At 43.8% G+C, this 15229-nt stretch overlaps 1 protein-coding gene across 3 annotated transcripts in view; it reads left to right on the top strand.

Annotated features, from left to right (window-relative positions):
- PCNX2 (pecanex 2) overlaps positions 1–15229 on the top strand; it is a 344351-nt gene that overhangs the window by 82666 nt on the left and 246456 nt on the right. For all 3 annotated transcript variants that reach the window (XM_066383295.1, XM_066383286.1, XM_066383277.1), the window contains 2 exons: positions 1305–1398; positions 14847–14982. In XM_066383295.1, the coding sequence (XP_066239392.1) occupies positions 1305–1398; positions 14847–14982 (230 nt within the window). The remainder of the gene's footprint in view (positions 1–1304; positions 1399–14846; positions 14983–15229) is intronic.

Genomic DNA, 15229 nt, shown 5'->3' with positions numbered 1-15229 from the left:
GATGTAGTCAGATTCTGCTTTATGTTCCCTGAATACTCAGTCCTTTTCTTTCATTGATACTCTTACAGCTTATAATTATTTATTGATGTATAATAATACGATTAATGACATTTTTCTCCTCACAGTTGTAAAATTCAGCAAGGCAATGGCCCACACCTAGTAACTGTTTTTGGGGTATATATTGAAAATATGACCTTGATATCTGTTTTTAGTGCCTTGTTATAAAAAAGATTTAAAGTAATAGGAAGGAAGAAAGGAAGAGAGACGGGGGGGGGGGGGAGTGCCAAGTTCAAAGCTCTGTAGATAAGGAATATAGTTCCGATATGTTTTTCAAGGATGGGTCTTGGCTTAAGTCACTTATAGATCAATTAATGCTTGTTATTTTACTCTCAAAATGATTCTGGTGTGAATAATAAATTATATGGTACTTGATCCATAAATCAATAGTTTATAGTTTGAAGTGCGTTTGCATCTGCAGAAATGCAACGGGACTTTTCCATTATAAAGCACAACATTGGCACTTACATCACAGCCTCAAGAAAGTCAGTGGTTGTCTTTGTTAATACTTCTCTTGATGGGAGGAGCCCTCAAGTTGAGACCCAGTGCTCCCATCTGCATTCCTGCTGCTCATAACAGACAAAGTTAATTATATGCATGTGCTCCCTGAAGAAGGTGCTCTTGAACCCTCTTCTGGGGAGAGATCCTTTACATTTACAAAGCAAACAAATTTTCACACCTCCGTACCCTGAACCTCTTCAGCTGACTAATTTAACTGCAAATTAATTCCATCCTTGCTTTTCCTCATTACCAGGCTGCCAGGGCAGTCAGTGCTGAGGCTCAGATGAGAATTCACAGGAGGGATGTCCTATCCCCTGTGATCTGCCAGTCAGACCCTCATGCTCCATGAGCCTTTTTTTGCACATGCTACAAAACAAACAGAAAAACAACAACAAAAAAACCCAGTTCCAGTGTACACAGGTCACACTGACACATGTAGAGAATATACAGATGCACTGACGACAGTATGTAACAGTGAATTAAAGATGGTACAAGTTAACCGAGCAAAAGCAAGTAATAAGCTGAATAAAACTTGCCTAAGTGTTATTAATAAAGAGGTACGTCAAGAAGCTTTTCTTCATTAAGATGCACATTCTGTGGAAAAATATAGAGAATGGACCTACATTGCCAATTTTTATCCAAACAGTTCGAAATGAATCTCCTCTGACTTGAGAAAAGTATAATCTGAAGTGACCATATATAAATAATTGTGTAATATTCTGTGCTGAAATTTTGTGATTTTGAAGGGGAAATTAGGTCCTGTTACTTAAAGTCTGGAAATCAGAAAGAAGGCCCCTCCCAGCAACAGCGATCAGATTACTACGGTCTCTCTCATGCTGGGTAAGTGAGCTCAGCTTCCAAGTTTGGAAGCTGTTGCATTGCTGGGCGACGTGGAACTTCTTCTGACTGTGGTTGAAGTGAGGATCCTGCTATAGAATGAATGTGTTCATCTATTTGTAGGTGTCAAAGCATGTGGGTTTTGTGTAAAAGAGATGGGAAATCTGACATTGCAGAATAATAAAAAAAGGGAACCATTTTTTTAGCAGCCACTTCCAAAAATGAGTGTAACATGTAGTATGAGCACAGAGGGGCCCTGTGAAACAGTGAACTCCCCAGGGAAGATGGTGATGTGGTTCGGGAACATGCTATTAAGTTTGTCCCAAGGGATGGACTAGAAAGGTCGTCGGTCCCCATCAACACTAACGAAGGCAAACTGTTTTGTAGATATATCATCTAAACATCTTTTCTATTTTCCTGCAGAATGCATTAAATAACTTTCTGAAGTATGTTAGTCAAGGTGATATTAATTTATCTTGCATATCTGGAACATACATGGATTAATCATGGTGTTGGGCAAGCTCTGAGACATGAGTAGGAGTCTGAATCCATCATTCATCCTAACTTGAGATTCTTTGAGGATAATCCACATGGACATGCCCCAGTTGCTTGCTCTAAGTGTGGAAGTTAGGTTTTCATGTATATTTCTTTGGAAGAGTATGTATATTTGAGGATTTTTTGTAAGTGAGAGGAGGAAAGATAGTGAGACAGACTCCCGCAGGTACCTCAACCGGAATCCACCCAGCAACCCCCATTTAGGGCTGATGCTTGAATACCAAGCTACTTTTAGTGCCTGAGGCTGATGTGTTCCAATGGAGCTATTCTCAGCAGCCAGGTCCATGCTTGAACCAGTCAAGCCACTGGCTGAAAGAGATGAAAAGGGAGAGAAGGGGGACAAGGAAGAAAAGAGAAGCAAATGGTCTCTTTTCCTTCGTGCCCTAACTGGGAATTGAACCTGGGACGTCCATATACTGGGCTAATGCTCTACCACTGAGCTACCAGCCAGGGCCTATACTTGAGGATTTATGGGAGACTTTTGTGGTGAAACTGGAATGCTATAGGCTGCACATGATCCTTCCCAAAGTCAAAGTTTAAACATTCCTTACCAGGTATGTTTAGGGAACTCACGGGGAGCCTCCCAGGAATCTAGAATAAAGGCTGTCCTTGTCCTTTCCCTCCAGTGGAATTCCGTCCTATGCCAGCATTTTAGGGTGTTCTCTCATTAATGCCACTGATGCTTGTCACTGGCTTAGGAATGCTGGTGTCCACGTTGCTGGTAGAACTGATGGGCATTCCAGGTGACAACTGTCTCCAGCAGTGCAGTCCCAGCTGGGCCTTGACCCTGAAGCAGCTGCTGGTGTCCACAGTCACTCCCATGAGGCAACACACATGTTATCCATCACCTACACACCTTCCACTCTTCTTCGGTTTCCCTCAGGTACCCACGTACTGGTCACAATAGATAGAAAATCAAGTTCTCCTTCTCCAGCCAAAAAACATGCGAAGTCCCCCTGCAAATGGAGAGGGAAGTTTGCGGTCCCCGCCTGAGTTCCAGCCTCTCAGAGATTTCTGTCTCAGTGGTTGGATGAGTTTAGTCATCAAAGGTGGCAGCTTTCTTACAAACTGTTTAATTATATGAGAACACAGCTTTGAAAGCTGCTGTATTATTCTGTGATCCTTAGTCAAAAGCTGTAGTATTTTGCCTGACCTGTGGTGGCGCAGTGGATAAAGCGTCGACCTGGAAATGCTGAGGTCGCTGGTTCGAAACCCTGGGCTTGCTTGGTCAAGGCACATATGGGAGTTGATGCTTCCAGCTCCTCCCCCCTTCTCTCTCTCTGTCTCTCTCTCCTCTCTCTCTCTCCTCTCTAAAATGAATAAATAAAATTTAAAAAAGCTGTAGTATTTTAAAACTAAATTTAGAACAATTTAAACCTATTTTATCCCCAAATAAAATTAGAAGATTTTTTAAATTTTTATTTCTTTGGCTAAATGCACTTCACTTTACCACTAGGGACGTACTTTACCTCTGTCTCCCGGTAGTTCCAGTTTGTGTAAGGCCACACATCCATGACCTTAGAGAACTAAAAGATGCAGCAAGCAGATGAGAATTAGATAGTGTCTCACCCAGAGTGACCCTTTCACTGGCTTTCTCTCCTGAGTGTCTCTATGAAATTTCCTCTGACTCCTGCTGTCTGCATTCCCCCTGCATTGCCCCCTGGATCCCCCTGCATTCCTCTTGCATTCCCCCTGTATTCCCTCTGCATTCCCCCCGTATTCCCCTGCATTCCTCTGCATTCCCCTGCATTCCTCTGCATTCCCCTGCATCCCCCTGCATTCCCCCTGCACTCCCCCTGCACTTCCCATGCATTCCCCCTGCATTCCCTCTGCATTCCCTCTGCATTCCCCCTGCATTCTCCTGCATCCCCCTGCATTCCCCCTGCATCCCCCTGCATTCCCCCTGCACTCCCCCTGCACTTCCCATGCATTCCCTCTGCATTCCCCCTGCATTCTCCTGCATTCCTCTGCATTCCCCCTGCATCCCCCTGCATTCCCCCTGCACTTCCCATGCATTCCCCCTGCATTCCCCCTGCATTCCCTCTGCATTCCCCCTGCATTCCTCTGCATTCCCCCTGCATCCCCCTGCATTCCCCCTGCATCCCCCTGCATTCCCCCTGCATCCCCCTGCATTCCCCCTGCATTCCCTCTGCATTCCCCCTGCATTCCCTTCCATATTGGAGCTCCTTTCTGTTTAACCCGCCCTCATTTCAGGACCCTTCAAGGCTTCAGTTTGCTGCCCGCCCTTCTCGCACCGAAAGGGTGACAGCAAGGTTGCTAAGTTGTGGGCCTGCTGAGGATGCTGAGCTCTCCCATGGAGCATGGGGCTCTGTGGGGAATCTCAGAATATCAATCCCGTCCCCACTTTGCTGTGTCATGTCACAGAACCGTTAGAGCCCTTTTGTGTCATGTGACAGAAATTCAGGTCAAACAGGCTTCATTGATGTGGGAATTGTGGGGTCCTGAAACTGACATCTTGGGTGGAAGTCTTCCATTGTGGCTCCTCTTCCTCCATCAGTCTCCTGCTGTGCCTGTGTTTGGACAGCACTGGCAGACAGGTCCCCTGGTGGTCACAAGGTGCCTGTAGCAGCCCCAGATGCTGTGTCCCCTCATTCAAGTCCAGCAGGGACAACCTGCCTCATTCCCATGAACCTCAATGTAGGTCTGATCATGTCTGACTGGTTCTGACTGGACCACGTACCCGAGTCCAGTCACTAAGGCAAGTGCGTGGCTTGGATCTGCGTGCATGGATAGAGCTATAGTTGTAGGTTCCCTCTGGGAATGTATGGGTGTGGCTCTTCAGAGAGAAGTTTGGGGCAGGGCGGATACTGGGCACCGGAAATCAGCATATGAACTTCGAGGACTCTCTCCCTCTGGAGAAATGCCAATTCAATTAATTACCGAGCTTCTTTAAAGAGAATTAGGATTAAGTCTTGTAAAAGCACCTTTCCCCGTGAAGAAAAGCTTTATGTAATGTCCCCAGTCTTCTCTGATATCTCTTTTCTATAAACATTTGAATAAACAAGGTCTTGGTCTGCCAGGCTCAGTTGGTTCTAAGTTGTCAAGTTCTAAGTATTTGACCTTCAGCTTCTTCCCGCAAGTGATTTGATAGGGGATTGGTCTTCAGAGTTCTAGAAAATAATGGCACGTAGCCATTATTAAAATATAGAAAATAGTGGCACATTCATATCTTTTCTTTCTTATGCTTTAAAGATAAAATAAAATATAGTAATGTATGTGTTAACTAGTATATATATTTGAGAATATACATGTTCTCTACACTGTCTACTCACTGAAACAAGTTAGTCCTTTAGAGGAGACCGTTACAGGGGTTGTGGCAGTTCAGAGGCTGGGTGGGCCCCGGAGATGTGCAGTGTTTCCTGTCTGGTGCACGAGCCCAGGGCACTAGTCCCTACTCAGCAATGATAGCACTGAACATTGAAGCTGTTCCCCAGACGGTTCTGGAAGAGCAGGGAAGGGGCTGCTGTCTGTTAATTGATGCTCAGGAGAAGCGGCTCAGTCCTATGAGGAGTTAGGTGACCTTTTGGACTTAAACTGCTGTCTGACAGGCTTGTGATGGCTATTCCAACAATCCTAGACTCTTCCTCAGACTCGCTGATGGTAGAAGTTATGCCACTCATTCATGGGAGGCCAGTTTCTTTGGATTTGTAATAAGCCCTGATGTCGTGGAAGCTCATGATGTAGCGATGAGTTGGGTATTTCTGAATTAGTTGTATGAGAAAAAATTGTTTTAAAATTGAATAAAATTAAGCAAGCTAGTTCAATTGAAACATTTTAATCCCTGCATTAACATACCTCTGTGTGTATATGATTGTGTGTCTGCGTATCTGTGTGTATAGGAGTATCTCTGTATATGTATCTGTGTGTTTGTGTGTTTTTTCTTGACTGTGTACGTAGGAGTGTGTGTATATGTGTCTATATGTCTGTGTGTGTCTCTATGTGTAGGAGCGTCCGTGTATATGTGTCTGTGTGTGTGTCTCTGTATGTGTGTGGGGGGACAGTGTCAGCCCTGTCTCTAACATAAAGAAGGATGTCAGAGTAGAACACAGCTGACCAGGTGCGGTGCGAGCAGGTGTTCGTGTCCAGCGTGTCTCGAACCTCTCTGTGGGAAGCAATGTTATGGTAGTTCCTGGGCCTGGAAGAAAAATTGTCTTGTAATAATAGTTCTGGTAGCAGCAGCCTCCACTTATGAAATGTGTCTGTGCTAAGCACTGTACTGAGTATTAAGTTGCCTAATTCTATTTGGATGACAAAACCGAGTGCTACATTTCACAGAAAAGGAAACGAACACTGATTGAGAAACATGCTCACCCTCAGTAGCTAGTCAGTGGGCAGTGGACATTTGACTCTCCCTTCTGCTCCTGCCCGCACAGCAGGGGCACCTGAAGCCCAGGCAGCTAACATAGGTGGGTGGAGGGGCTCGTGTCCACAATGCAGTTCATGGGGCTCTCAATCCTGTCTGCAGAAGGCTGCTGCTCTTAGCTTCAGTCTATTCAGTATGCCTGGGGTGACTGAGTTTTCCAGTGTCTTCCACAAGGAGCTGGAAGTCCACATTCATACAGATCTTTTTGTTTAATGTCGGTTGTAATGTTTTTGAAATGCTGCAAGGTGGGCCTCCACCCTGTGCTCTGAACCCTGCTGTGGAGTGGCCCATTTTGCTAATACATGTTATGCTGATTGATACCTGGTGTTGCTGGGCCCATCCGTGGCCCCCAGCACCTGAGCGGTCTGCAGTGAGCCCGCTCCTCTAGCCCCCCGCCTTGCAGACAGCACCACCCTCCATGAGGCCCACACACAGTCTCCGGTCCACCCTCTTCCAGCCTGCATCGCTCCCCTTGGCCTGCATGCGCTTCCCCACTCACTCCTTCCTTTGGGAATTCTCATCTCAAGTCACAATCTGCCTGTCTTCTTTTTCTTATCAATCCTCATTGTGAAAATAAATCTTTGTTGCTGTCAGGGGGTGCTTATCACATTCCCCAGGGATTTCACTCATTTGTGTGGGGCCCTCTGTCCATAGATATTCAACGAATACCTAATGGAGTCACTGGGAATGGCAGAGGCAGCCCACTGGGAGTCTGGACGGAGCAGAGGCCCACTGGGTATTCAAGGACAGCAGAAAAGAAGCTGAACTGGAGGGCAGCAGGGCCCTGGGGACCCTGAAGCCTGCTTGAGGAATTCACGCTTTGTTCTGTTTGTGGCAGAACAAACAAGTTGTAATTAGACCTGTTTGCAGAGAGAAACTGCAGAATGTGGGATTATCGAAACACCATCAGCAGAGCACCTTGCCTCATGACAGGTGCGAGGGGCGTCAGGTGCTAGGAGAGCAGAGCGCCAACCTTTCCCGGTCCACACCTTTCAACTCACAATATTATCTTCTCTTTCTGTGAGAAGAAAAAACACTTTGCAATCCTGAAAAATGACTCTCTTTGAGCCACTCTACATAGAAATCCGAATTGAAAACAAATGAGATTTTCTAGTCGCGTCTTCCGTTGTCTTGTGTATGAATGGTGACTGTGATGGAACCACATGGCCCTGATACCGGAAGTTTAGTCTTTTGCAACATGAACATTATTAGTCTTAGGTCCAGGTTCCAACTCCAGCACTAAAATTTACTTTTTGTTTGACATCAAGCTACTTGCTTAATCATCTTACATATCAGTTTTTTAATTCAGAACTGGAAATAATACCAGGTATTAACTCACTGGTTGGCTTTATTTCCTTTTTAAAAAATTATTATTATGCAGTGAGAGGAGAGGAGGCAGAGACAAATTCTTGCATGCGTCCTGACTGGGATCCACCCAGCAAGCCCACTAGGGGGTGATGCTCTGCCCATCTGGGGTGTTGCTCCATTGCTCAGCGACCAAGCTCCAATGAGGTGGATGCCATGGAGCCATCCTCAGTGCTCAGGGCCAACTTGCTCCAATCAAGCCAGGGTTGTGGGAGGGGAAGAGAGAGAGAGAAGTGGATGGGCACTTCTGTGTGCCCTGACTGGAATCGAACCTGGGACATCCACACACTGGCCAGTGCTCTACCACTGAACCAACCAGCCAGAGCCATGGTTGGCTTTCAAATTTGAATATAATAGTCTGTACAACAACTGATATAGAGGACACAGTAAATGTTAGCTGTTGTTACTGTCTCCAAACAGAAGCAGTGAGACAATGACTCAAGTTCACTATTCTTTTTAGAGTGAAAGACTCTGACTATAGGCCAGGTGGAAGCCCTTCCTCTAGCACTTTCATGAGTCACTTTATGAGATTTTAAGGTGGTTAAGTTATGTACTTTATATTCTCCCTGCTAACTTGTTGTGTTCCAACATTTTGGTCTTCCTGGCAATTTTAGAGTGGGTGCTTTAATATTATGTCCCTGGCTTTTAATGCCATTAAATTTTGAGTTTTCCTAATTTAGTAAATGTAAACTTTGATTTTGAACTTGGAAGGATTCCTAGTAGCAGCTGTTTCTAAGCCATTCAGCTGTAGAAGGTTCTGGAAAAGCAGCCTTTTCCCTGTAAGGCCATTCAGTGGCTGGAATGCCTCCAGCTAGGCCATTAAAACACCAATTCTAATCATTGGCAAGAAAGCCATCTGTCTTTGCCATTGTTATGCCTAGTTGCTATGTAACAGTTTTATATCCTGACTCCTAAGTGTGAGTAGGGAATTATTTGCAGTGTAACATCCGTAAGTGTCTCTTTGGGAACTCCTGGAGGAAACCAGAAGCAGAAACAAATTTCTCTCGTTGGCCCACTGTCATTGGGGGAACCAGTACATTCATCATTAACTACCAAGGAAACATGGGCAGCATTTTCTGGTTGTACGATCGCAGTCCACAGAGCAGGTAGCTTAAATAACATCATCTGATGTGGTCCTGCTTTCCCCACGAACTAGAACAAAGACACCTGAAACCCGGGCTTGAAATCGCAGCATTTAGAATGACTACTTAGAACTTTCAGGAGATAAATTCAGTGCCTCATTATCCAGGATTGATTCTGTAGCTCTGAGCCTAAAGTGAGCTTATCTACCTAGGAAGCAGGAGTTACTGATCTGCCTAGGAAATCGAAGTTGACGTGGTCTGTCCACCTGGAGAGTTAAGGTGTGTTTTGTGTCCAGAAAGGTACATTGTGGAGTGAAATTTTGCTAGTTCTCCTGTAGGACTTGCAATTAAAGCTAGATAGTTGCTGGGTTTTTTGTCCAGCGAAGATTTACCTTTCTTTTGTCTATAAATTCTTCCAAGTAATATGGCAGAGATTCATCCTGGGAAGATAGATAACCATGCTTTGGTATTAATCCAGCTTTTCCAATGTCATAGCAGTCTAACGAACATGCATATGAAATGCATATTGTCTGCTCTCCCAGCAAATTTCATGGGAAGATGGTATTTACATGCATTCTGAGTATCTATTACTCATAAAACAGGCATGTAGCCTACAGAATGGAAGACTTATTCTGGGGCAAAGTAGTTTAGAGGATTTTTAATTGGGGATTTTAGTCTTTCACCTTGTTTTTATTTTAAAAGTGGAGTAGATTGGGTAATAATGTCTTTGTTTATCTGGACTCACATATATTTGGCTTTTATTTATTTCTGAATCATAGTATACATCTAAGCAGATACTGTTCTGGTTAAAAATTAGGCTAATTTTTGAAAGTAGCCCTAAATCTCTAAACCCACTGTGGAGTGGACTCCAGAGGGGGACAGAAACCCCGCACTGTGTCTGTATTGTGTCCTCGGAGTCCTTCCCCTGCTGTTAGCATTATCAGCCTCTAGGACCCTTTCCCAATAATGCTCTCCTTGTTACTGGGATCCACTGTCAGGAAAACCCTTTATAACCACACAGTGCTTAAGTAGCTACCTGTCTCCCAAAGAAGTTAAACAGACTGAAAAGTGCAGAAATAATCATGTCTTAAGACTCTCTCTTTTACATTAGTCAGAAGCAGTCTTGATCCCTGGTTTGGAATAGCTAAACCGGAATCTTGGGCTCTGAAGATAACCAGTTGGGTCTTCAAAATGTAGAGTAAAATGCCGTGACATCTTCCAATATTAGATGTGCCCCATTCTATGTCCCCTTTTAAGTACAAACTGAGAATTTCACCTCAGAAAATATCTGGGAGTATGTGTGTAGCTGATCACTGCTGACTTATACAACAGAAAGTTTTGGGTTCACTGCTTTAAATTTTAAAAAGTTTGGAGGTTCTTGGTGCTTTTGATCACATAGCAAATGATCATACAGATGTTGAATAGTTTCTGCCACTCCTGGTTTCTGTGCCCTGTCTTCTGCGTGTCCATTCTCAGATTATTCTGTAGTCCTCATTTTGTTTTCTTAGAAATACTATAGACTAAGTTTTCATCCAGGCACAGTCATAAGGATGGAAGGTATCAGGTTGATTCTAGATTGACTTCTGTTCTCTGAATCCCCGGGAAGAAGTCCTGTGACATAGTGGAGTTCTGCCTTCCTGGTCTCAGCCCCGGCCACCACACTGAGGAACTCAGACCCCATGCTGGAGGCCTGTCTCCCTTTCTGGCATCTCTTTATCTCAAACACACAGATGAATTTTGCTGTCATATAAAAGAAGAGTTGCTTGCAGACTTTAAAACAAGAATCCCTGTTAAAAGTCTAACTAACAGGCTGCAGTTTGCAAAACATAGCTGCTTTATTTAAAATATCCTCCATGTTGAACGTGGTTACTGTGACTTTCATTTCTGCACTGCCCCCTGGGTGGCTTGTTCCCATGTCCCCTGAGAAAGCTTGTAAAACAAGACAGAGTCAACACAGAAAAAGAAGCCCTCTTCTTCTCTCCAACTGGTGGGCCATGATTTTTGAGGTCTGAGAAAGAATTTCAGGAATTAATTTCCACATCAATGGAAAGATGCAGAAGCACAGGTACCTTGATTGTTATTTAGAAGCTTAGATGAATGAAAACCTGGGGAGTACAATATGATCGGATATTGTCACCATCAGTTTGAGACCCAACTCTGCCTGTACAAAAGGGCACCATCTGATCCACCCTTCTTTCCTTAGTGTTTGCTCTTTTTGTAGTTTCCACCATTAATCACTATTTCTGCTATTGCTCTGAGTCATTCTAGTTGCAATCAATTTATCTCTGCTATCACCCTGAACCAAACTTGTTGTAGACTGCAAGTGGCAAAAAGCCATTGTAAATTCGAGGCTTAGCAAAAGGCTAAGTTCTCCCCCCTTCACCTCCATATTGGGATGCTGACTATTTACACCCACTTCACTTGCTTAAGTTGCTGGAAGCAATTTACATACCCTTCCTCTTACTCTTTGTTTGTTCAGATGTTGGTTGATTTGGCTTATGCATGGGGTGGGGGGTGGGGAGGAATTCCTGTCTATGCCTTGGGAGAGTTCTTGTTTTTGCCTCAGATGTGTAACTTTGTATCAAGGAATTCCTTATTTGCATATGGCTATATAATAAAGCAAACTGGAGCTGTGGGGAGCTTCAGTATTAATCAGCATTGAAGAGGCCTCCCGATCCTATCATTTTTTCTTAATGAGCCTATTTTCTGAATTCCACTAATGAATCTGTTTTCTTAATTCCACACCGTTCTCACTCAAGAGCCAGAATTACCAGCCACACTGGTCCGCGGCACAAACTAGTCTGTAGGGATTAACCAGGGAGCAGGCTAATCGGGACCAGATGTGCAAGCATCACTCTGTTGCAGTTCTGAGTGTGGTCACTGCAGGTTTGGAATATTTCCATCTCCACTGATCTTTCACAGAAGGAAATCTCTTCTGAAACTTAGCACATTCACATTATATATGTATTAATGTGGGGAAAATTGTAAATCTTTGGCCTTAAGTTAGTAAAACAGAGACTTCTTAGGTGATTATGTAGCTCAAAGCTGAAGAGAGGAGAATAAGGAGCAAATAGTCTGAAAAGAGATACAAATAAGACAGAGAGGCAGTCCTCGCTGATTGGTAGCAAGACTCCTGTGCTTTTTATCATACATGATTTTTAGCATGTTAGTAGTCTCTGGTTCTTGAGTGGCAAGCTGGTGTCCTGGGTCACAGTTCCAACATCAGGTCCCCAGAGAAGTATCTAACTAAGGGGGTGAGTCTCTGTCTACTGATCAGTGTTTCCTGTAGCTCTGTCCCCTCCTGATAAAATAGGAAGCCCATCCTTCCAGGACAAGCAGGTTTTTAGATGAGGACACCTGTCACACAGCTCAGACCAGGAGTTTCCATAATACCATCATGCCTTAACTAGAAAACTTGGCTCTTGTAGAAGAGATTAATTAACAGGGAACTTAATGTACTGTTTGAACTTACCTTTATAAAATAAAGAGGGTTAGGTATGAATTGAGGGCAAAACACTCTTCCTCCATTCCTGACTTTAGAAACAACTAGAATCTATATGTTATTTGTGAAGAGTATAGGGGTCATGTTGCCATTTAATATGAGAATAAGCAAAGTCAGGTCCTATAGCAGTAGAAAGAAATAAAAAGGTTAGGAATGGTTGTTGAGTGTCTCATATCTTGCAGGCACTATTTGGTGCTTTCCACACCTGGTCCAATTTAATTCTCACAGCAAGCCTTGGGGGGGACTTGCATGTTTTACAGGTGAGGATTTGAGGTAGGAGAACAGCATGCTTAGAGTCACAGGTAGTAAGTAGTAGAGCAGTTCAAGCCTAGTTTCTGTTTAATTCTAGGGTTCATCGAAAAGATATTGAAAAGGAAAACAAACCCTTGATTTTTACATAGGATTTTTAAATGACTTGTGTAAGAAAATCATGTTATTTTTCATTATTTTGCAATTGGCAACCTGCCAAGTAAGATACAGAAATTAAGCTGCAGTGTCACTGGCACTTCCTTTTGTGCCATGATTCCCAGCAGGAGGCACCAGCGGGGAGGGTGCTCTGACTGGGATGGTCCCATGGGACACCTCACTGTCAATTCTCAGTGTATTTCTCTTGGCGATAGAGTGCGCTATACACTTTCCAAATTTTCCTCAGAAGCACACATTTTCATCCCCCACCTGCCTGTCTATAGATGTCACCTACATTGCCTTCAGTGAAGTCAGATTATGATTTTGGTTTTAGTGAACTTCTGGGATTTTGCTGAATTTTAGATTATTCCGAATCTGTATTAAAAAGGCTCTTTTAATTCTATTTAGCTATGAAATGACAGAATTCCAGTACTCAGTGGTCTGTCAAAGCAGAAAATTTTGAATATTGCATTTATAAATCTGGTTGTTGTTGTTTTTTTGGTAGTAACAGATATTATTCTAGGAATATAAGCAAGAACCAAAATCACTGTTTATGGAACAATCATTCAAATAACAGAAGGAGATTTTTAAGTTTTTAAACTCTATGCACTTAACCCACCTGATTTGTTTCTTAAACCCTGAATTTAACATGTGATTTTTCCTCAATTGTTCTTTCAAGGGGGGGATCTTGACTGAATGTATCATCATATAGTGATAAATTATGTCTTAAACCAATGTAGGGAAATCTGTGTGTTCATGCGGTGTGTGTGTAGCGGAGATATTTTAAACACTGTTCCTGTAGAATATCTATTTGTATATTTATGAACAGAGCAGTAGGGAATTTGGAAAATGAAAGATCCAAAAGCTTGTCAGAGACTTATGAAATGTGAAATGAGAAGTCAGATCATTACATTAGTGTAGCGGCAGGTAACATAAGACCCAAATTCAAAATGGTTAAACAATAGCAAGGTTTGTTAGTTTAGAAAACAGGAAGTCCACAGGTATGATTCGTGCAAGGTCGGCTGGTTACCAAGAAACCAGTTTCTTTCCATCTCCCAGCTCTGTGTCCTCGGGCTTCTGTGCTCAGTCTTGTCCCTCAAAGCGTCAGTGTGGTTACCGTGGCTCCAAGTGTTTCTAACATACATCATAGCTAGAGGCCGTGAGAAAGATAACCTCCTCTTCACATTACTTTTTAAGAAGTAGAAATTCTTGCCCATGAACTCCCTGCTTCCTGGCTGACTCCCCTCTGCACCCGGGGGTCTCTGGGAATAGTGTTACCCCTGTCCCCAAGCCAGGCATGGTCCAGGTGCATGGAGTTACCTTGGAGGAGGTAGAAAGACCAGGTTTTATCCCAGGCACAAGGGAGCGGCCCAGGATCTCTTCTGAAGCACACAGTCTTAGATAACTGGGTAAAATTGGAGGCATGTCAGCAGGAATTCTGTTAGAAATTACTGTAGGGTAGGCAGCCAACTTTGTCTCCTTAAAGTTACTAGCACCCCCTAGAAAAGCAGATGGGACATGTGTCCTCATTTTTACATTCTAAGCCAAAGAGAAGTGCCAGGTTTGAGCTTGCTTGAAAGTTGTATCATTTTAAGTCCTATCAATCTCTAGGTGATTAAAGACAATGAACTATTTTGATATAGATTACAACTAATTTAGCAATGTCTTTTTTTCAATTACCCGAGACATTTCTTTTGCCTAATGTGTTGTTCCTTTGCTTTTGGGTGGGGGTGGGTACGAGGAGGGCATGTGGGGAGTGTTGGGGAACAGGGAGGTGGCAGAGGTGTTGGATGATCACCATCTTTTCCTAATTGATGTCTTGGAAATTGTCCAACCCACAATTTATTGTTTTCATAAAATATGAGTCTGGCTACTGCTGTGCCACCACCCCATCCATTAAATATGTGAAACACTAAGATCGTCACCACTGGAACACCAGACACCTACCTACCTACCCCATGCCACATACACCCCTGGACATTCCAACTGGAATGTGTGTGTGCCCTTCTGCCATGGGTAGCTTTGCACACACAATGTCCAATGGCTGCCTGCTTCTTGCAACCTGTGTTAGGGATCCCTAGTGTCCCTATGCTATCTATAATAAATACATGACTTCCATACTTCTGGGTAACCAAAGATTTCATTTTTCTATCTTCAGAGACGTACAGATCAGCTCCTCCAGTACCACCACATCTGAGAGCCCAGATCCTTCTTCTGGAGACCCTGCAGTCAGCGCCCTTCAACAACAGCTGTTACTCATGGTGGCGCGGAGGACCCAGCCAGAAATCCCACAGGTTCGTTCCAGCATTGCCGTTTATGAACGTTCCAGAGGCAGGGATCTTGAAACTTATTTCCAGGCTGACTTACTTAACAGCATTAGTCAGGTCTTGCTCTGATGTTAGCATCACTGGGTTGTGAATTTGTGGCTGCTTGGAGGTCTCCTGAACAAACCTGAAAATAAACCAATTAGATAGCAGGCTCCCTTCTGTCGGTACCAACAAGCCTGCCACAGGTGCAAGCAAGCCTTCCTTGCTCTTCCCA

Source organism: Saccopteryx leptura, chromosome 1, assembly GCF_036850995.1.
Source record: "Saccopteryx leptura isolate mSacLep1 chromosome 1, mSacLep1_pri_phased_curated, whole genome shotgun sequence".
Lineage (NCBI taxonomy): Eukaryota > Metazoa > Chordata > Mammalia > Chiroptera > Emballonuridae > Saccopteryx > Saccopteryx leptura.
This window is presented reverse-complemented; position numbering and strand designations above follow the sequence as displayed.